Source organism: Quercus lobata, chromosome 10 (genome assembly GCF_001633185.2).
Source record: "Quercus lobata isolate SW786 chromosome 10, ValleyOak3.0 Primary Assembly, whole genome shotgun sequence".
Lineage (NCBI taxonomy): Eukaryota > Viridiplantae > Streptophyta > Magnoliopsida > Fagales > Fagaceae > Quercus > Quercus lobata.
The window spans coordinates 24,687,350-24,711,399 of record NC_044913.1 but is presented as its reverse complement, the minus strand read 5'-3'; the positions used below and the strand labels follow the sequence as shown (position 1 = coordinate 24,711,399).

The 24,050-nt window shown below is 33.9% G+C and overlaps 1 protein-coding gene and 2 pseudogenes across 1 annotated transcript; all 3 read right to left on the bottom strand.

The window, feature by feature from the left end:
* Window positions 1-3,759: 3,759 nt before the first annotated feature.
* Window positions 3,760-9,193, bottom strand: LOC115964098 (cytochrome P450 CYP736A12-like). Its single transcript, XM_031083420.1, has 3 exons — window positions 8,412-9,193; window positions 4,032-4,863; window positions 3,760-3,939 (listed from the first exon to the last, which is right to left on the bottom strand). The coding sequence occupies exons 1-2, from the start codon at window positions 9,147-9,149 to the stop codon at window positions 4,036-4,038; spliced, it is 1,566 nt and encodes a 521-aa protein (XP_030939280.1). The 5' UTR covers window positions 9,150-9,193; the 3' UTR covers window positions 3,760-3,939; window positions 4,032-4,035.
* A 5,077-nt stretch (window positions 9,194-14,270) lies between these two features.
* Window positions 14,271-17,664, bottom strand: LOC115964546 (annotated as a pseudogene).
* A 3,349-nt stretch (window positions 17,665-21,013) lies between these two features.
* Window positions 21,014-23,840, bottom strand: LOC115964545 (annotated as a pseudogene).
* Window positions 23,841-24,050: the final 210 nt, after the last annotated feature.

Here is a 24,050-nt window from a genome sequence, read left to right as displayed (position 1 = left end):
TGTGTCCACTTTTTAAGCCTATTCATCTGTGTGGTTGATTTCAGTAGCATGAGGTTTAATTGTTTTAGTTCTTTTGAGTGGAAGCATTTTGTCCTTGTCACTAACAAAGTTCTGTTTTGTTCTACACATGTTTTGTACTATGTTGTTGTGGCCTCTTCTGATTGTTCACAGATGGCTCCCTCACCTCCGAAGAAGAAAACTCATGCAAAGAAGGCTGACAAACGATTGAAAATGGATTCTAATCTGTTTAGGTTGGTTCAACACTTTAAGAGATACAAGGATTTCTTCTTCTAAGCAGGAATTATTCAAGAAAGATTTGTAGATTTAGAAGATTTAAGAAACTCCTTTATCTCCAGCTGTTTTGAAGGGAGAGGATGGGAAAAGCTTCTGAGTGATCTCCCTGTAGTGTGTGAACCCCTGATTAGGGAGTTTTATTCAAATGCTGTGATAAGGGAGAATGATTTAAGCTGCTGGGTTAGAGGTAAAGAATTCACTTTGGATGCACATGTCATTGATGATGTGCTAGGGTTTGAAGGATTAGAAGATCGGGAGTTTGTCAATTACAAAGATAGGATTGTATCTATTGAAACTGTTCAACAAAGGATAGGTGGACAGAGAGAAGGGAAATGTCTGAATACCACAGCTTTTCCAGTGGACATGAGGTGTCTAACAATAATCATGATGTTTAATTTATATCCCATAAAGAAGTTGACTACAATCAACTGTGCAAGAGCAATCTTTCTGATGGATCTCAAAGAAAAGACATTCATTGACATCAGTTCCCACATATATGACACTATTGTAGATGAGACTAGAACAACTTCTAGGCCAAAACTGATCTTTCCTAGTTTGCTAATGAGGATCTTTAGAAAGAAGGGTGTTCCAATCCCTCAAGACATCAGTCCTATGTCCACACCCTCTGCAATTAACAAGCTTACCTGTAAAAGGATAAGTGTTAGGCTTCCAGGAGAAGAAGATGAAGGTGATGAAGGAGAGGGTGTCCTAATGGAGACTGAGGCAGAGGCAGCAGGGCATGCATCAACCTTAACACCCAGGAGGAGTGACGAAAGGACTAGAGCATCAACTTCTTCAGATACACCTCCAGATGCTTTTCAAATCATTCTGGAATGACTTGATGAGATCAGAGGAGTTCAAACTGAGCACTCTGAGAGGATGAGAGCCATGCAGGACCAGATTGATATTTTGTCTGCAAAACTTGACAACTTTACCACCCAGTATGGACAGTGACCCTTTGGCCATTCCGGTCAAAAATGGGGAGATGTTCTTTCTGTTGTTGATGAGAAGCAGAAAAGCAGCTTTTAAGGGGGAGTAATGTGTTGAGGGGGAGGTTTCAAAATCAGAGACATTGTTTATATATGCTTATGTTTTGGGTATTTAATGTTTATATGGGTTTGATACACTGTGGTTTTGGTGTATTCCTGTTTCTAACTCATAATTTGAACTTGTTTTAATCTTTTATATATATTGTTGATGTTATTCAACCTATTATGTTTTGTATTGTGTTTTGTTGATCTTGGTTTAATATTGTGGTTTGTACCCATGTGCTTATGTAAGCTTTTAGGGTTAATGTTTTTATGCATAATCTGTAGGCTTTATGGTTTGTACCTTACTTAATGCAGCCTTTTATGCTATGTTGAAATCAGTACTTATATCTAAATGTCTTGCATTTTAATTTATGTACTGTCACTCTTGTGCCCTTGTAGGATTATTCCTAAATGCATATACTTTGTGTATTATGCATTGGTTGAGTGTTGAGCATACAAGTATCTTGCCTTGTGCTTGTTAGCTTGTATGTCCTTGTGTTCATTCCAAGTGTGAATGAGCATTGTGGTCACTACCTTGTAGTGATTACTTGGTTGATCAAGTCATAGTTTGTTTCTTAACTCCATCTTTGCTTAATCACATATTGCCTGTTTCATATGCATTTCACGATTTTCTGCTTACAATGATCATGGTGTATTGTTGTGTTTCAGAAGTCTTATGTTCATATGATTCAAGTGCTTCACAGCTTCTAGAGTTAGGTGTGAGTGAGTTTTGCTCAACTGTTCCTAACTCACATGTTAAGTCTAGAGTTTGTTTTAGAGTTTTGTCACAGAATAGCCAAAGGGGGAGATTGTAAGGTTGAATTTATTCAACCATCTAATTGGCTTTATTCCATGCCAAATTTGCTTGTATTTCAGCATTTAGTAATCCTGTATTTAGGTGGGCTTGTTGTAAGGGTAGTGAGTGAGATAGAGTGAAGTTTGCTCAAGAGTGTGCAAGAAAACAGAGACTCGTGGCTTGGCCTCGCAGGTGACTCGCGGCTGCAAGCTGCCAGACGCAGCACACGTGCCAAGCATGCCGAAAGGTGAACAGTCATGCTAGCTGGAGCACTACAAGACAAAACAGGACAACTGGTCATACGGTTATCTCGCGACTGGATCTCGCAACTTAGTCAAGTCGCGAGGTCAAGCCGCGAGCCACCCCTATTTTGTAAAACCTGACGTTTCACATTCCTCTCTCACTCTAGTATAAATACCCCGTTTACCCACAAATGTAAGAGAGCTTCCAGAGAGAATTTTGAGAGAGAAACCCTAAAGAAAAACAAGATTGATTCACCCACAATCTATACATTAGAGTCTCTTCAAATTCCTCAACTCTCTTCCTCTCCATTGTCAAGTCCTTGAGAGGCATTTTACCAAACCTTGTTCTCACCATATTCATCACTATGAGCTGAGGGTTTCGATTTCCTCTTCGATAACACATCGCGTGTTGTCTTTATGTTTGCATCTTCCTTCCCTTTTATCTTTGCCTTTTATTATCTGCTATGGGTTGTGATTTTAATTTGGCTTAGATAGTTTTTCCAATTCCATATTATAGCTTATGTTAATTTTCCGCACACTTGTTGTTTGACATAATGCTTGAATTGGTTAAGTTGTAATTTAGGGGTCTAAACGTTCAAGGGTATTTATACACATATTTAAACTTTCATTATTGTTGAAAGGTCTTTTGATAGTTCACAAGATAGTGAATATTCTAAGTGCTTCAAATGCCCTTTAAAATTGTAATTCTTTTGTTTCTTTGGCGTAGAGCTTCTATAAGGATCTAGCAATTCCAATATGTAAATGATCTTAACACGCTTACCACTATCAAGTTTGCAACTCAATGGTTTACCAATTATTATTATTATTGAAAAGTTCAAATATGTTAACTTAAGTAAACATATATTGTTTCCTCAAAAGATGATCTTGTATTATAATGAGTAATATTAAAAAAAATCCTGTTAATCAACACGATGAAGTCCGTCGAATATTTTTCAAAGGATGGCCTCTCTTATAAAAATTTCTGGCTCCATCACTGAATGTAAGTTGTAACATCAAGCAAACCAAACACCCCATATTTGAGTACTAGCAACAAGAATGCATCATGAGGTTTCTCAAGGGTTGAACGAGTGCTTTTCCTTTGTTATTAGGACAGATACTTCTTATGGATTCGCTATATCCCCATGAACAAAGTGTTTTCATTAATGGTAAAAGATCAGGAGTAAAGGCAAGTGAAAAATGCTCCTTTGCCTAGTGTTGAATATGTTGCTTTGATAACCAAGTGAAGCATTCCAGAGGTTGGTGGATGAGTGCCAAAATTTGGTGTTGACATTATTTATAAATAAACATCCATAATCAGTTTTTTTTTATATAGATTTTGCACTCCAACGAGAGAAATTCACAAAATCTTCTAATTTTAATACTTGTGAAAAGGTACTTGTCGCTAAAAATCTTAACGAATTATATTAAACATTTAGTAAAAGTCTCCAAGTTGTGAACTATGACATTTTATTTTTTGGAGGACACAGTACATTTGAATCCAATAAACAAGGTAGGCTAATATTTTAGTTGGTGTTGCAATGTCTTCAACTCTTCTTATGGAACCTTTTCTTTTGACCTAGAAAACAAAGATAGATGAAAACCTCCCATTAAAACACATCAAGTATAATTAAGAAAACTTCTTTAAAGATTAAATGATAATTATCTTACAAGTTTAACCAAGTAGGCGATAGGTTGGCATCGCAAGTAAGTGCTTGGCTCTTGGCATTGATAGCCCAAACTTCTCACTCATGTCCAAGTCATTAGGCAACATGCCATTAGGGAGCACCCAATCAAAACAATGCAGCAACTGAGCGAGAACATAAGTGACGGTCGTAAGCCCTAATTGTAATCCAGGGCAGCCTCTGCGACCAGATCCGAATGGGATAAGCTGGAAGTCACGTCCCTTGAGGTCTATATTACTATTTATGAACCTTTCAGGGTAAAATTCTTCCACATTATCCGACCACACATAAGGATCTCGTCCAATAGCCCAAGAATTTATCACTACTCGTGATTTCTTGGGTATGTAATATCCATTAATCTCAATGTCCTCCATTGATTCACGTGGGATTAGAAATGGTGCAACAGAATGTAGTCTGAAGCTTTCCTTAATCACCATACTCAAGTAAGTTAAATTTGCTAAATCTGTTTCCTCCACCATCCTATTCATTCCAATTACACGTTCTAGCTCATCCTGTACATGTTTCATTATCCGAGGATGCCTCAAGAGTTCAGAAATGGTCCATTCAATGCTAATAGCTGAAGTGTCATATGTAGCAGTAATCATGTCTATAATGATAGCCTTGATAACTCTTCGATCAATTTTACATGAATTCTCATCATGGGCATTCATGGGTTGATTCATCAAAGAAAGTAACATGTCTATAAAGTCCTTTTCACAACTTTGTGGACCACTAGGAATTTGTTCATGCTCCTGGATAACGTTCTCCAATACTACATCAAGAGTCTTGCCAAGTTTCTTAATGCGCGATGTCAATCCCTGAGGGCAATGAATGGTTAGAAAACTAAGTAAACAATACCATTTCTCAAAACGGAAATCGTTGAGGCAAACGCCGCAAACATCTTTGTCTAAAGGATAGAAAGTATTATAATGTGACCAATTTTGCTAAAAACAAACCAAAGAAACTGATGTGGTAATTATTGATTTTAAACATTTTATTGATGAGATAGTTATTTATTTTTTATTATCTTAAAATTTTGCAAATATAAAGGATATAAAGATAATGTAATTCAAAAGTGAATTTATTGAAATTCGCATCCAATAAAGAAGTAACTTGAGCCATCCAATAAAAAAATTCGCATCCAAAAGTGAGTTACTGAAATCACTTTAAAATTACACAAGAAACTGATGTGGTAATTATTGATTTTAAACATTTTATTGATGAGATAGTTATTTATTTTTGATTATCTTAAAATTTTGCAAATATAAAGGATATAAAGATAATGTAATTCAAAAGTGAATTTATTGAAATTCGCATCCAATAAAGAAGTAACTTGAGCCATCCAATAAAAAAATTCGCATCCAAAAGTGAGTTACTGAAATCACTTTAAAATTACACATGGAGTTTCTCTCTCTCTCTCTCTCTCTCTCTCTATATATATATATATATATATAGAGGAGAGATTTTTTTTTTCTTTTATTATTTTTTTTTTTATTGAATGATACCAAAGAGTTAAAAATAAATTTTTTTTGAGAACCAAAAATAAAAAGGTTTAAAGTGAAAAGAAAAAGTTAGTTTATTTATGGGTTAAAATTATATATATAGTATAAGTTGAAGTAATATTACACCACTTAATAATTTTTTATTAGATGACAATTTTGATAAATCTACCATTTGATTACATTTTTACTTATACCCTTTTTGTTAAAAAACTCCTAGATTATCAAGGATTAATAACTATGGCTTTTATCAAAGGATTAAATTTCATTTTTGTATGTTACATATACATACAATATGATTTTATAGATATATAACACTTACTGGTACGAAATAAACCACTTAATAAATTTAATATAGATACCAAATTTCATGACCATCAGATATTATTTAGGGTAAAATGAAGATGTAATTAGCATTTTTTCTTAGTTTGTTGCATTTTTTTTTTCTATCACCTACAGTCTACCACATTAAAATTGTGTCATAAAAGTTATATCTTAAAATTTTTCTTCTATAACACTACATACCAATGTGGCATATAGAGTGGGCAAGGGAGGGGCCGAGGAACAAAATTTTTCCGCAATAACTATTGCCATAACTTTAACATAACCGAAAAACAGTATGCTCATCTTTTAATACGGTAGGGTCATTTTATATTTTTTTTTCTTCCAATAATAATCATTTACTCCGTATACATGCACGGCACAACAGCTAAAACTTGTGGATGGACCCAAAGTTATTGAACCAGATGTTGGGACGTATGCGTTGTAGAGAAAGTAAATGGTAGGACAAAATTTAACAATAAGCTTGTTTTGAGTTGTGGTGGGCTATAGTATATAATCTTTTTTATTTTATTTTGATTTATGATATGCTAATAACTTAGTTTACTGTAAAAGTGGTATGAAATATATATATATATATATATATATTGTATTTATGATAGAAATCTCATTCTAACCTAATTTATATGTATATGTCTGTGTTTATATAAAAAAGTGTGTGTGAAACTCCCATCCCATCCATAAGAATTTTGTATTTATAAAGTAGTCATTACACCAAAGGTGTTCGATTGTTTATAAGATTTATTATTACCATAGAAAATCTCACACGCTATTAATTGCAAATAATGTCTGCCAATGAGGAGTAGGGTGCATGTGGGAGAAGATTAGATAATTAATTATCAATAAGGAACAAATAAAATAGTTAGTAGTAAGAGAAGTGCTGAGGGAAAGATTAAAACAAGAAAATACTAGAAAGGAGAAGGAAATTATAAATAGTAGTAAAATAAGTGTTAAAACTAAGGGAGTTAATCTTATACCGTAGGCCGTACTGGTTTGGCCAAAAGAACGAGATATTTCGGTACCGGTCAATACTGATGTACTATTTCGAATTTACTACTATTATATATATATATATATTCATAACCAAAATTCATATAATTTATTAAAAAGTTTAAATTTATAAATCTTTATCTCATTTAATATGATAATCTCTAGTTAAAATTTCAACTAGGTAATATTAATAAGGGTCCAGTTAATGTGAAGTCATCCATTTTTGGAAATATTTTCTCAAGAATTAAAAAAACTGTCAATACTTTTTCAATTCTCAAAAAAAAATTTCAAAAAATAATTAATTATTGTGTGCCCTTAAAGAATTTATATTCCTACTTCTTTAATAATAATAATAATATCATAGTCAGTAAAGTTTGGCAAATTTTTTTTTCACTTATTAAAAGTTAAAATGCCGTTTGAAACTTCTTTGCATTAGGAAAGAGAAAAAAAAAATTCAAATTTGAATTCTCAAAATTTTATAACAATTCACGTGGGTGTGTCAGGAGGGGACACTGCCCCAAGTTACAAACAAAAAGCAAACCTCCTTTACTTTTAGATTTTTACTGTTAAAAGTCACAACAAAATAAACAATTAGGGTTTGTTTGGATACAACTTATTTTGCTGAAAACTGAAAACACTATAGTAAAATAATTTTTAAATATGTGAATAGTATCGTGAGACCCATTTTTAATATATTTTTTTCTAAATAAATTGTTTGTGGGTCCCATGAACAGTACGTGAACAGTGCACTCTGTCGGAGAAAATCTAAAACGTGTGAACAATGCATGGGTGGAAAAGTCAAACTTTAAGGCTTAAAAAAAGAAAAGAAAAAAAAGAAAAGAAAGGAAGAAACTAAAAACGCAAACGCAGTAGACGTGAACGCGGATCCAAACACATACTAAAGCCTTTAGAAATTAAAACTTAAAAACTAAGAGAGGCAAAGGGATGGAGGGATGGGCATGAAGAAGAAGAAGAATGGTTGGTCACTTTCAGAACAATGCTAGCAACGGCGGTATTATGGGTTACATAGTATTTTCTTTTACCGGCTGGTATCCGGTTTTTATTCCGGTTTTGCCGGTACAACCCAGTAAACTCTGGTACAAAAAGTGGTATGAAATAGCTGTGTTTCTGTACCGGCTAAGATGTCGGTACGAAAAATTCCGGCCGTACCAGGTACTGACTCCGCGGGTTAAAACCACATATCTTACTATTTATTAATTAACTAAAACTAACAGTTAAAACACTTATAAAAATTAAAGACTTGTATAAAAATAATTCACTACATAATTATATGACTTTCATGGGCTTCCCACTTTGAGATTTGGCTTTTACTATGAAGTTTTAACCGCTACTGAGACACTTTTGGGTCAACAGCATTACTCGTTGGACGAAGAAATAGGCATGAAATTTAAAAGAAAAATCGACTGTTTTTAGATTCTCCAAACAATGAAATCCAAAAAAAATAAATAAATAAATCAATGGCTAAGTTTATCAAAGGGAGAATAAAGTTGAAAAGATAAAAACATTGAAATATATACCTGTAGATCAAGTGCCCCAAGGTAAGGAACATAATCTGCTAGATTGAAAGCTCCCATCAAGTTCAAGGTCTCCGCAATAAGCTCCTTCAAGTCGAATCTATCATGATGACTTCGCCCAAATACCATTCTACGTGTTGATTCCTCAATGAGTTTGCCCACCACCTCACTAAGGTCCACAACCTCATGTGCTACCGCAGTTTTTTTCAGTGACTGTACCAATGATCCTACCAGCTCCTTCCTCATAGGTGCAAATGACTCTATTTTTGAAGCACTCAGAAGCTGCGACGCAACGAGTTTCTTAAGGCTGCGCCAATATGGACCATACTCCGAGAAAGCAATACCTTTGGACATTCCAATGATCTTGGAGGCTTGGAATATAGGTCGGCTGGCAAAAACGGCGTCATGGGTCCTTAAAAATAGCTCAGCAGTTTGGGAAGATGAGACCACAATAGTTGGGACATGGCCAAGCCGCAATGACATGATGGGTCCGTATTTTTTGGCTAAGTTTTCGAGGGCACGATGTGGGAGGCTACCCAACATGTGAAAATTACCAATAATGGGTAAAGACCGAGGACCCGGTGGGAGTACTAGTTTACGTCCTTTTTTGAGCATGAATGTCCAGATGATGGATCCAAGGAGTAGCAGGAAAATGGATAGTGTTAGTGGAGACATTTTGGAAATTGAGTTGGCTGAGGAAAGGCTAGAATGTTGGAGATTGGAAGGGGTTGGGGATTGCATATAAACTTTTTGAGAGTGGAAAATCCAAACTGTGATAAGATGACAATGTTGAGTTCCCACCACTAGTCGCACACCTACAAATACAAACTGACTCGGATTACCACTTCTTAACGCCAAAAGTATGTGGACCTCACCTGTTGGGGAGGATCAGATAATCATCAGGAAAAAAATAAACGATGCAAAACACGTGTCAATTTTGTGCACAAAAAGCACAGGCGACTGGACATTATTGGCTTTGAGTTTCGTAACTATTGTCTTTTACTTTTAAGATTTTTTTTTCGGGACCCTTGTTTCGCGGTGGCCAATCAGTCGAGTAAAAGGAGAAAATTCTGTAAAATAATTTCAATCATTGTACTCTATTTCAATCATTTTACAAAATGGCAATGCAGATTTCAAAAGTGGGGCCAAATCTCTTTCAATTCAAATTCCAATCAAAGTTTGATATGGATCGAATAATGAGAGGAGATCCTTGGTCCTTTGACAATCAACTATTATTATTGCAACGGTGGAAGAAGGGTATGATTGTGGGAAATATTCAGATGGAATCTGCCTCAGGGCTGGCTCCTCTCCCGTTTTAGCGTCTCATGTTTTCTCCTATTTTTAAATAGGTAAATGACACGTGGCATCTACAAAATCTAATGGTAAGATATAAGGCCACATCACAACATCATTTATTTCTATTTTACCAACACTCTTTAGCAATAAATCCACTTTTCACACCTGTAAGGTTGAATTTATTCAACCATCTTATTGGCTTTATTCCGTGCCAAATTTGCTTGTAATTCAGCATTTAGTAACCCTGTATTTAGGTGGGTTTGATGTAAGGGTAGTGAGTGAGATAGAGTGAAGTTTGCTCAAGAGTGTGCAAGAAAACAGAGTGTCGCGGCTGGGTCTCGCGGGTGACTCACGGCTTCAAGCCGCCAGAAGCAACCTCACGTGCCAAGCATGCTGGAAGGTGAATAGTCTGCTAGCTGGAGCACTACAGGACAAAACAGGACAACTGGCCATACGGTTATCTCGCGACTGGATCTCGCGACTTAGTCAAGCTGCGAGGTCAAGCCGCGAGCCACCCCTATTTTGTAGAATTCTGACGTTTCACATTCCTCTCCACTCCAGTATAAATACCCCTATTACCCACGATTGAAAGAGAGCTTCCAGAGAGAATTTTGAGAGAGAAACCCTAAAGAAAAACCAGATTGTTTCACCCACAATCTCTACCTTAGAATCTCTTCAAATTCCTCAACTCTCTTCCTCTCCATTATCAAATCCTTGAGAGGCATTATACCAAACCAGGTTCTCACCATTATCATCATTGTGAGTCTGTTGTTTGGATTTCTGGGAAGCAGTTAGGAAGGAACCAATCTTCATTGGTTGATGCTACGGTCTAGTAGCGGAATCCGGAAAGCTAGAAAAGAAAAAGGTTCGGCGCAACCTCGTTGGAGCAAGAAGCTTGGAGGGCTTAGATGCACTGGGTAGATTAGGCTTGGAGGGTCTATTGCTGTCCTTGTATCCCAACTATATTTTCTAGTGGATTGATTACCGTTTGAAGGGCGGCGGAGAGGTTTTTCGCCGAGGACTTCGGTTTCCTCTTCGATAACACATCGCGTGTTGTCTTTGTGTTTGCATCTTCCTTCCTCTATCTTTGCCTTTAAATTATCTGCTGTGGATTTTATTTTGTTATGGCTTAGATAGTATTTAATCAATTTCGTATGATAGCATATGTTAAGTTTCCGCACACTAGTTGTTTGACATATTGCTTGAATTGATTAAGTTGTTATTTGGGGGTCTAAACGTTCAAAGGTGTTTTTACACGTTTTTGAACTTTCAACACCCCACTGCACTTGACAGTGGATGATAAGGATCTGTCAGAAATCATGCCAAAAATATCACCAGATCTGAGAATCCATAAACATAAATAGAGCCTCAAGAAAGGGAGAGAACCCATAAGCACAAACAAAGAAAAACTTATATTGATTATAAAAATAAAGAAAAAAAAGGGAGAAAATCCATTTCATTTCAATTCAAACCAGACCCAATACAAAAACCCACTATAGAAATGGCAAGAGAGAGCTCAGTATCGAACTACCAAGTCTGAAATCAAACAAATCCCAACAAAAAAGATGAACAAACGAACAAGTGCAGATCCGAACCAATTAAACACACACAACCACAACTAGCAATTAGCATTTAGCAATTAGCTCACACATACAGGCCTCACAATTCTTAAAGCATAAGGTGTTTCAAGATTGTAGTTGGCCATATTATTTGAATATTTTAGGTTTTTTATTATTATTATTTTTTTATATAATTTGACATTGAAACAACTATGGAACAAAGAATAGAAATATATTCAATTACAATAATTTAGTGTCAATATGCATTGTTGGCATTTGAGTGGAGTTGTGGTGTGCTTTTGTATTAGAACCCCTTTTCCTCTCCCTTGTGTGTGTGTGTGTTTGTTTCTCAAAAAAAAACAAAAAAGAAGGTAATTGTCCCACATTACTTAAGAGAGTGTGTTGTGTATAGTATAACTTGTCACACTCTCCCTTAAAAGTTACCATGATTTTTTATTGGAGTTGTAGTATGCCTTTGTGTTAGAACCTCTTTCTATCTCCCTTGTATGTGTATTTCTAAAAAAAATGGTAATTGTCCCGTATTACTTAAGAAAGTATGTTGTGTGTAGTATAACTTGTCTCACCCTCCCTTAAAAGTTACCATGGCTTTTGAGTAGAGTTATGGTGTGCCTGTTTTAGCCATATCGCGTAGATTATATACATTTAGTGATGCTACTTTTGCAATTATTAGAATGTCATTTTTGAGCAATTTAATTTTAAAATAAAAGCCATTTTACAAATTTTGAAATTTCCAAAATTTACGTAAAGTTAAAATTCAAATAATAATTGGTCAAAATAGAATTTAAGCGCATGATAGTTTTTTACTTTTTTTCTTAATTAAAATTATGGTTTTGATCAAGGATGGTATTAAAATAACCATGCATGGGATTAAACTTGGTTAATTTTAATTGGTACTTGAATGATTAATTAAATATCGACATAAAGCTTAATTATCATTGTTTTAAACGGTAAATAATTGTGGACAAGTGAACATGGGATAATCCTAGAAGATAATGTAGAATTGTTTTTTATTTAGTAAAATATTTATTTGTCTCCATAGTTTTAAAAATTAATTATAATTAGGGTTAACCTAATCAATAAAAATTAAGATCGTACAAGGGTCATTATGACTGAATTTAGACTCCAACATGTTAGACTTGGTGTGGTGTAACTTTGCTAACTGCTAAGATTAAGGTGGCGTTTGATACAGGGAATCTACGTTAATCCCAACATTTATATTTTTGAGAGTTTGATGCCTAGCAATCTAGATGTTTAAAAATGTAAGTATTTCTTTGTTTGGTTTGATTTGGAATCTAATAAAAATTTTGAGAATATGAGATGCTTTTATTTGGATTATTTCCTAAAATCTTATCATAATTATTTATTTTTCCTAAAATATCATTTGATTCATAAATGCAACCTTCTTTTTTTCTTTTTTCTTTTTTTAAAATCTTTTTTTACATCTTCCTTCAAATAAATTATGAGAAGAAGAAAAAAAAAATATAAGTCAAGGAAAATTCAATAGAACTTTAGTAAAACATTTTTAAGATGACATATATAATAAAAAAAATTATTTAAATTGTCAATGTAGGGACAAAGGTCCAAATTATATATTGGGCCTTGGGTCTTGTCTGAGAACATTGGATGATCCGAGGATGAAAAAATAGTTGTGAATGATTTACGTTCAGAGTCCCATGAGTAGGTTATAAATGGGAAGGTAGGCCGAGGAGGAATATCTCCTTGGATAAGCCAAGCATAGGTCAAATGTATATCATAATGTTCAAGGTGAACTTCTAGGGAGTTTCAGTGATAGGGACGTTCATCACGAACATACAAGAGAGATAGGAACTTAGAAATATCTAAGGGAAAACTTCTGTTATCGCATTGAATGCTCTACAGCTAACTTTCTAGCTACATCAATGTAGAGAAGACCCTTGAAATAGTGCTGCTTTGGCTACCTCAACTCATAGAAGGCCTAGAGGGGTCTCCGATGGGACAAGCACTCAAGTAGTGGTTTAAATGATCAACAAATGTAGGGTCAAGATGATCAAAAGGGAGATATATAATGTAAGAAACCCTCCATGGAGAGGGGATCAGAAATTTGTAGGAGAAAGCACTGTAACAACATGAACCATATTTGTAACTATTTCCAATCAATATATACTAGAACATACCTCCTCAGATTGTGTCGAGGACTAGTTTACTTTGAGAAATCCGGTCCAATTCTATCTGATTATTCTTTAAACTCCATTCTGACTGTTGCTCTATTCATTAGAACCTAGTTTTCCAATCCATTTTCTACAAATTCATTGTATTGGGCATATTGGGCTTGGATCCAATCATACCTTGGGCCTAAGATCCAAACGTGTCCTTACAGTCAATTTTTAATAATATTTTTTATTTTATTTTATTTCTATTGGTTAAAAGGTAGGGAGAATGGGTAAAATTGTCAATTTATACAAAATGTAACTTTATATAAGCATACGAATGTGGATACCCACCTTTTTAAAAGAGAATCCACATTCCTAATAAGGGCATTGAGTGAGAATCTAGATACCTAATATCTGATTTCCATATGTGATTTGTAACCAAATGTGGGAATTTTTTTATAAGAAAAAATTCAATGCTATTGTAAAATTGTATTACATTGAAGACGTCTCTTGAAGACATAATTTGAGCATTAATATTGAAGTGATATAATTTTAAAGTAAAAATGTTTTGAAGCTACAATTTTTAGGAAGGCATTTACCAAATATTTTAACAATTTACCAACTCTATTTTAAATAAAAATATTGTGCAGAACTTCCCAACCTATGACATTCTATTTTTGTGAGCACAAAATAAATTTGAATCCAAAACAAGGCAATTTAGATCTTATTCAAGGTAACTTGAGTTGATTTGGTGCTATAATTTTTCCAACTCTTCATTTGGAACAACGAAGCCAAGTGCAAAGTAAATCTGAATAAGTAAAAAAATTTAAAGATTATATCGTAATTCCCCTACAAATTTAACTAAGTAGGTGATAAGTTGGCATGGCAGACAAGTTCTTGGCTCTTTGTATTGATAGGCCAAACTTCTCACTCATGTCCAAGTCATTAGGCAACATGCCACTAGGGAGTGCCCAATGAAAGCAATGCAATAATTAAGCTAGAACATATTTAACGGTTGTAAAGGTCTAGATGCAATTTAGGGCACCCTCTGTGACCAGACCCAAATGGGATAAGTTAGAAGTCACATCCTTTGAGGTCTATATTTCTATTTATGAATCTTTTTAGATAAAATTCTTTCACATTATTAGACCACACATAAGAATCTTGCCCAATAGCCCTGAAATTTATTATTATTATTCGTGATTTTTTGGAGACATAATATCCATTGATCTCAATGTCTTTCATGGATTCATGTGGGACAAGTAATGGCCCAACAGGATGCAGTCTTAAGCTTTCCTTCACCACCATATCCCATTATGGTAATTTTAACAAATCTGTCTCCTCCACCATTCTATTCATTCCAACTACACGTTCTAGCTCTTCCTGTACATGTTTCATCACTCATGGATACCTCAAGAGTTGAGAAAAGGTCCATTCAATCGCAGCAGCTAAAGTGTCATATGCACTGAAATCATGTCTATTATGATAGCCTTGATATTTCACCAAACACATAAAAATCACGTTTTGGATAAAATAAACATGTTTTGAATTTGGACCCAAAACACTAACCCAAATGGTTATTATATATGTGATTTGAAAAGATTTGTTCACGTGACGCATTCTATTATGCTTTGCTTTTTTAACTTTTGTGTGTGTATATATATATATATATATATATATATATATATATTGCAACCTGTGGATGATTATATCCTGTCCTGTTAGCCATTACATAGGCCAAGTTGATAGCTTAGTGTTCTAGAAAGAATGCAACTACATATTTTGAACAATAATAAAAGAAGTAGAAATATAAAGAACAATTCTAGAACATAACAATTTACACAATTTTTGTACAATTCATCACTTGGTGAGTTGCAAGTGGTGGAGGTGTTGACCTACTTAGATAATTAAACCTACCAGTTTTCCTTCGTCGCTCACTACTTATCATGTTAAATTGTAGCAAAATTTGTGCAAATAATTGTGATTCTTGCATTTTTCAAATATAAAATACACGGAAAAACATCATGTTTATCTTATGATATGGTAGCCTTAGAAATCATAATAAACATTTTTCTTTTTCCATTTTTTTTTCTCTCAAGAATTATCACTTACTCCACAATAATGTTAATACTATCCACTTTGTCATAATTGTCCTACGTGACAAATTGTAAGTGATGAAAAAGAAAATTGTGAGTTTACGTAATAGTAATAGACAACTAAGCACAATTTGCAACATAGAAGAGTTAAGACAAACTATGTGAAAAGCGTATGGTACTAGCAGTATTGTTTACTCCTAATATGTCTGGCATTCAAGTTAAAACTTCTGGATGGACCCAAATTTATGGAACCAGTTGTTGGCATATATATATATATATATATATATATATTCTCTGTCAATTGCAAATAATGTAGTCCTGTGGAAGTGGAATAGGGTGGTAGAAGATAAGATTAGTTGATTACTTATCAAAGTGTAAGGTATTAATATAAGAAAAAAAAAGTAAAAGAATGTTGAGAAAGGGACCGAAACAATAAAATACTAGAAAGAAGAAAACGGGAACTGTATTTATTTATTTAATTTTTTTTAGGTGAAACAGGAACTGTATTGGCCATGTGTTTTTCAAGGCGGCCATGTCCTTAGGCAAGATTTTATAGAGAATTAAAATCTTATATTTTATTAAGAGTTCATTTAGATGGAGGAGAAGTAGAATAGAGTTTGGTGAAAATAGGTTAATTTTAGGTCAAATTTACAATATTCTTCATTTCTCCCCTCAATTCAAACAAACCATAAACATGTCTTATTTTTCATATACCACAACTATAAATTTTAAATAGAAAAATATATCATTCAGAAATATATATATATATATATATATATATATATCACCAAGGGTAAGTAGAGTGGGTTCAAGATGTGGGGGGGACTAACATATCTAATATTTCTAAATAAGTTAAAAAAAAAAAAAAAAAAAAAAAAGGAAGAAAAAAAAGGAAAAATAATAATAATAGACAGGTTTTATCCCAAAAAAGAATAGACCAATTGGATTGGTTTTGGCCATGGTCACTTCAACTAATCATAAAGATTTAAGACTGATAAAGTTGAATAGATAGAAACATGAATATCTGTAGATCAAGTGCGCGCCCCAAGGTAAGGAACATAATCAGCTAGATTTAGAAAGCCCCCGACAAGGTTAGGGCCTCCTCAATAAGCACCTTCAAGTGGAATCTATTATCTTTACTTTGCCCAAATATCATTCTACATGTGGTTTTCTCAATAAGTTCGCAAACTTTCCCACTATGGTCCACAACCTCATGCGCTGCTGCGGCTTTTTTAAGTGACTGCACCAATTATCCTAGCTTCTCTTTCCTCATAGGTACAATTGACTATTTTTGAAGCACTAAGAAGTTGCAACGTATATGGTTTCCTAACGTCGCCCCAATATGGACCATACTCAGTGAAAGTCGTGCCCTTGGTACCATAAGACATGTACTCAGAGGCTTGGAGGTTAGGTCGGCTAGCAAAAATGGTGTCATGGGTCTTTAAAATAGCTCAGCAGCTTGAGGAGATGAGATCACAATAGTTGGTACATGACCAAGCCGCAATGACATGATGGGCCCATATTTTTTCGTTAAGTTTTGGAGGGCACGGTGTGGGAGACACCTAGCATGTGAAGGTTACCTATGGTAAGGCACGAGGTCCAGGTGGGAGCTCAGGCTCATTTTTGTGGTCCTTTGGCCGTGATAGGATTTGTATGAATGTCCAATGGATAGTAGTAGGAAAATGGCTAATGTCAATGGATACATTTTGGAAATTGAGTCTGCGATGAAAGGTAGGGGATTGAAGAGGTGTTCGGAGGTTATAATTTATGAGTCATGTTAAAAAGTGCCCTTAAGACAATTGTTAATAAACCATATTAATAAAGTTTTAACACAACTTTTATGAAAAATATAAAAAGATAACAGAAAAATTAATTGATTTATCATTTTTTCATAAAAAATTTCTAGAAATAGTTCCTAAATCAATTCCCTTGGGCATTTGTTAACTTTTCTAATAATTTATAAACTCTTGTGAGAGTTAAAAATGACTAATTTGTCTTTTCATTAAAAATAAATAAATACATAGAAGAATCAGAACTCTAGGGTGGTGCAATATATACTCGCCCATAATTGTAGGGCAAAAAATTCAACAAAAACGCCATCAGATTGTCACCTCACTTGATCTCACCAGTCGGCAGTCACCTTCTTTAAAGTCATAGCTTATACAAAAACCAAATCTCTTCCCTCCCACCTAAGATAAAATTTAAAAAGCAAATGAACACATCACATATTCCTAAAATTTTTATTGAAAATAAAAAAAATAATTGATTTTTCACTAATTTTTATGTTTTCCATAAAAGTGATATCAAAACTTTTTAAAAATAGTCCATTAAAAAATATCCTAAGGGCACCCGTCAACCGAACTCTAATCTAAAATATGAAAAGTAACATTTGTACTTCTAGACGGGCCCAACCATTAGTTGAGCAAGGCAATCGCCTAAGGTCCAAGCTCCCAATCCCCAAATTTTAAACAATAAATATATATTAATTAAATTCAAAATATTAACTATTAAAAATTATATTTTTTATAAAATAAAAATAAATAAATAAAAGCTATTGCTAGAAATACTATAAATTTTGACATGTTACAAATCACAAAAAAAAAAAAAATAATAATAATAATATTGACACTCATCTATATATACAATAAAATCGAAGCATTTGACTTTTTATTAACTTCATGAAAGCTCACCACATAAGTTTTAAGGCTTTCACAATTTCCTACATTATTATTTTATTTTTTAACTAAATTTGATTTAAAAACCCAAAAACCATACGTGCATAGTTGTCAATATTGTACGATATGCAAGACGTATCATATTGTGTAAAAAAAAATTTGTATCGTAAGGGTGTATCATCTCATGAATTGTCCAATGCATAGGTGCATATCGTATAAATTATATCATATCGTTGAATAGTACAATATACAGATATGTGGGTTTAAAATTTGTTTCTCTATTAAAATCTGTCATTTTATTTTATTTAAACAAGTTGTTAGACTATTTCTAACAAAAAATTATTGGGATATATACTTAATTGAGTCCAATAAAATAAAATGTCCATGAGTATTTATTCCCCCTCCTCTTTCTCTTACAAAATTTGGACTATACCCTTACACTTCACTTTCATATTTGCAAATTTATTTTCTATGATATGAATAATGTATTAAATGAAAATATAATTATTTTTATTTTGTTATTATTGCTAGAAGTCTAAGAAGCTAGAATGCTAAGAAAAAAATATTAGAATAAAAAAAATAAAGAAAGAGATAGTAAATGTTAATGATGATGAAGTAAATGTTAATGATGATGAAGAAACTGTCAATGAAAAAACAACTTTGGAAGATGATGAACATGATGATAACATTGATTTAAATGGAGTTGATTAAGCAAGATGATGAAAAAAAAAAGTCTTATTTTGACTTGTATATCATGTATTATCACTTCTAAGTTTAATCAATTTAAATGTGTATTTTTTAAACATATGATTATTTGATTTATTTAGATAGCTTTGTTAAATAGTATTACATAAATAACTATTAAATTGGACATAAGTATTTTGAATTTATAATGAATATACATTTTTTTATATGTATATCTATAATTTTTTATAATTTTATTAAGTATTTTTGTATCTCACAATACATGATACAATACGATACACAATACATAAAATAAAAAATTCGAGTTACATTATAACAACTATGCTTGTAGATTCTAGTTAGTTCAATTGGTAAAATCTATGATGGTTGAATAAAAGATTTGAAGTTCAATTCTTGCCTACACAAAAAACTGATTGGTGTTTTGGTCTGATAAAAAAGAGCTATCATTAGAAGCAAATGTCATAGGTTGAAATTCTCTAACAAAATAAAATTATTAAAAAAAGAAAAAAAAGAACTATGCTTGCATGAACCACACTACCAGCGGCTCCACTCTAAGATGAAAGTCATTGAATTAACGTGAATTTTCCTCTGAAGCAGCGCTATTGCTCAAAGATTTGTCTCTTAATACTAATAGCTCTCTTCACCCTTTTGGGGCAATGATATTGTGACAAGAATCAAGAAGGTTATGACAAATAAAAGGCAAAGTTTTCCAGAATTTCAGATGGCTTAGCTAGGTTTTACAGGTTTCCATCTATTAATTAAACCTACCCCTCAACCCGTTTTAATCAGGTTTCCTTCACACAAACCCACTACAGACCCAAATCTTAAAAGATCGGATCTGTTATTGATTGAACTAGTTTAGACCAGTCTAATTTTGTCTTGTTTGAGTAGGCTTGGACAATCCTAGTTGCAATATCTTCAAATCTTCCTTTTTTTTTCTTTTTCTTTTTTTTTTCTTTCCACATAAAATAACCAAAGTTAGAGAGAGAGAGAGAGAGGATATATTATAATTAACACTAAAAGCAAACCAAAACTAAATAAGTCAAATTTTCCCAAAGGTTATATTGTAATTCTCTTAAAAATTTAGTGTTCAATTGGGATACACTTATAAGTCAATTTATTACTTATTTTTTTCTACTATTTGTAGATCTCATGTGAGTCAAGTACTTATTTTATTTAACTTTTACTTATTTTTCCTACTATTTTGTGGAGCTCAAGTAGGTCACCTACTTATTTTATTTAACTTTTACATTTTATCAAGATTACTTTCAACTATAAATAAGTTGTTCCCAAATAAAAACTTAACCAAGAAGGGCCATGGTGAGCAAAGATGGATTTTGATATTGGGCAGCAGCAGGTGATGCTAATCCTATGGATGGTGTATGGCAATGGTGGCTTGGCTGATGGTTGCTTTATGTGTGGGCTTGGTGGCTTGAGTGCAAGGCAATACTTGGTTGCTATGATAATGATATGCTGTGCTAGTCATTGGGCTGGTTGGTGCTTGCAGAATGCATGGACTTGTATGAGTGGGCTGATGGCAGTTACTTGAAATGCTGTAAATGGGCATGCTATGTGGGCTGTGATGCTGATGAGAAGGGCTTGGGTAGGGGCTAAACCTTCTAAACGTGTTGGAACAAGTGTGTGTGGGCTACTAGAGCATGGGCTAAAGCCCCATGATGTGTTGAGACATGGGTTGGCATGTGAAGAGTGTGCAGCAGCAGTTATTAGTGGTTACCAAGCAATTCTTAGCTTTCTAGATGTTTAGACCTGTTGTGTAAGGGCTAGAAACATGGAGAGCCGGCTAAGACAGCATCAGTTGAAGGTGTCATAAGTCACACCACATGTGACAACAAGTCCTGGACAGGAGGCAGTTACTTGGCAATAACTGCTGTGACAGTTATTTCTGTGCATTTATCCTAGGCTATTGGGGTTGTCAATAGTAGAGGGTGTAATTCTAGCTTAGAGAATTTCGTGTGTATTCTCCTGGCTTCCTTTGTACTTGATATTAAGTAATAAAGGTTGAGGTTGGTGCCCTGTAAATACTATGTGTGCGTTGTGTGTGTGAATTCCCTTGATAATTTTATTCTGAGTGTCACTGCAATGTGTGTGGTGTATTGGCTGAGACTAAGTTAGGGGCTTAGTGTCATCACAGGTAGAAAATTTAAAAGAAAAATTGACCCTGTGACAATAAGTTGGCATGGAAGACAAGTGCTTGGCTCTCCACATTGCTAGCCTAAACTTCTCACTCATGTCCAACTCATTAGGCAAAATGCCAGGGGGGAGATCCCAGTGAAAGCAATGCAATAATTGAGCTAGAACATATTTAACAGTTGTAAGGCCCAATTGTATTCCAGGGCACCCTCTACGACTAGACCCAAATGGGATGAGCTGGAAATCACGTCCTCTAAGGTCTATATTATTATTCATAAACCTTTCAGGGTAAAATTCTACCACATTATCTGACCACGCATTAGGATCTCGTCCAATAGCCCAAAAATTTATTATTAGTCTTGATTTCTTGGATTTGTAATATCCATTGATCTCAATGTCCTCCATGGATTCATGTGGGACTAGTAATGGTGCAACAGGATGTAGTCTAAGCTTTCCTTCACCACCATATCCAAGTATGTTAAGTTTTTCATATCTGTCTCCTCCACCATTCTTTTCATTCCAACTACACCTTCTAGCTCTTCTTGTTCATGTTTCATTACCCGTGGATGCCTCAAGAGTTCGGAAAAGGTCCACTCAATTGCAGTAGATGAAGTGTCATATGCACCCGAAATCATGTTTATTATGGTTGCCTTGATGTCTGTCCGATTGATTATGTATACATGTTCATCATGAGGATTCATGGGTTGGTTCATCAAAGAAAGTAACACATGTATAAAATCACTGTGACAATTTTGTTGACCACTAGAAATTTGTTCAATTTCTTCGATGATATTCTCCAAGACTAAATCCAGATCCCTACTCACTTTCTTCATGCGCCGTGTCATTCCCTGAAAGCATTAAATGGCTAGAAAATCACTAAACCAACAATACCAGTTCTCAAAATGTAAATCATTGAGGATAACATGTCTAAAAAGAGAGTATAGTTAGGGTGTCACCAAAATAAACCTAACAAATTGAAGTAGTAATTATCTGCGTGCATGGGTGGTGCTACAGCAGCTACTCAATACAACTGGAAACCCGCTCCAATATGAGCTTTCTCCACATAATTCATGCAAAATGCAATCATACCATGCATGTCAAGAGCAAACTTAAGAAATGAAATCCATTTCGTGACCACTATGTGATTCGAAAAGGTTTTTTCACACATGTTCAGCACATTTATGTTTTGTTTTTTTTTTGTTTTTTTTTTTTTTTTTTTTTTTTTTTTTTTTTTTTAATACGAAGATCATACACCAAGTTGGTAGCATAGTATTTTAGAAAGGTTAGAAAAGTAACAAAACACATTTTTCTCAAAAAAAAATATATATATATATATATAAATAAATAAAAGAAGTAATAATTTAGAATACGTGGAAAAATGATGTCTGATCATATTACCATGCAATAGAGACATAAATTAGAAAGCTTTTGATTTTTTGATTTTTTTTTGGGTATTCTTTCTTTACTCTTAAGAATAATCATATTTTATTATTCTTGAGAGTAAAGAAAGAACAAAATAATAATAATAATAATTCATGCAAAATGCAATTATACCATGTATGTGTGTGTGGCATTGAAGCCAAGACTCATGGATGAATCCAAATTTCACTACAACAAAATGTATCTTTGGTGACAAAATTTAGTAGGGAAATTTTTTTTGTCACCAAAAGGTAACATACAATGACAAAATATAGATTTTGTCGCCATTTATAAAAAAGTAAATAACTTTTGGTGACAAAATTTTATTTTTGTCGCTATTAGTTCTAGTCAAGGTTAGATGCCAATTAAAAAATTGTGGTGTGAAACTTATTTGCTTTAAGGTGGCGGAAATTTCTGTCGTTAAATGTATAACATTTTGGTGACAAATAATTTCATCTCTATAAATTTGTTGGGAACATATTAGGTGCCGAAAATAGGTTCGTCATGGAAGGCCTCCTCTAGTAAAGAATTAATTTGTTGCTAAAGCGTGCCCACTTTACCTTTAGTATTAGGCTTTGTTTGAGAATTCAAAAGGGAATGAAATGAAATGGAATGATTACTAATGAATAAAAAATGAATGGAAAAAAATGAATGGAATTAAATTAAGTTATCATGTTTGGATGTTTTAAAATAAAGGAATTGAAAAAAATGGAAGGTAAGTAACCTTGTTTAGGAGTAGGGATGGCAAATTTTCCCCGCCCCACTTAACCCGCCCCTCCCTGCTTCGTCCCCGTGTGGGTTTTCCACACCCCGCAAAGGTGGTGGGGTGGGGATGGGGTAAGATTTTAGTCCCGCACCACGAGACGAGGATGGATTTAGACTTTTTAGGCCCGCCCTGCCCCGCGTTGCTAAGAATTATAGTAAGGACCTGATTTGAATTCCTAGCCCAATAGGTAGATGGACTGAGGCCCAAAAAGCCCAAAATAAAGAATTGTAGGGAATGGGTTGGAAAATTGGGCTCAAATGAATTAAACTAACACAAAAGTAGGTTTAGATGACAAGAAGATGTAAATGAACAGGTTTATATTGAAGAAAAACGTCCTCGGCAAAGTCCGAGGAGATTTGTCCTTATATATTTATTTCAGATTTGATTACAAAGTCAATTTTTGATACAACAGTAGTTTTCTCTTTTCTTTTCTTTTCTTTTTTTCTTTCCTTTTTTTTTTTTCGATCCCCTAGTCTTATTGCCACCCTCTTCTTTTATGTTGTCTCTCATTTTCATCTCCACCTTCCACGTGCATGTCAGACTGTTGGTGTTGATACTTGTCCCATCAGCCTTCCCCATAAGTCCCCATGTAGTAGCTGTAAGGCTCAAATTCATTGTTCAAACATCACCTCCACATTAATGTGGTCAAAGAGTTAGCTATAGTGCATTTAATGCGAAGGCAGCAACTTTCTCCTAAGATATTTTTAGAATTTTTCCTTGTCTGATGTCACTGTAATTCATATCTGTGCCAACAGAACTTCCTAGAATGTTACCTAGGACAATAGAAAAACTTTTCGAACCTCAACATTGGTTAGCAGAGGATGT

Bases quoted from the DNA above. Each gene is read 5' to 3' on its own strand.
- LOC115964098 (XM_031083420.1), bottom strand. From the start codon at position 9,149: ATGCAATCCCCAACCCCTTCCAATCTCCAACATTCTAGCCTTTCCTCA. The intron at 4,864-8,411 runs GTATATATTTCA...CATTGCCCTCAG, and splicing joins TTGGGGCACTTGATCTACAG to GGATTGACATCGCGCATTAA.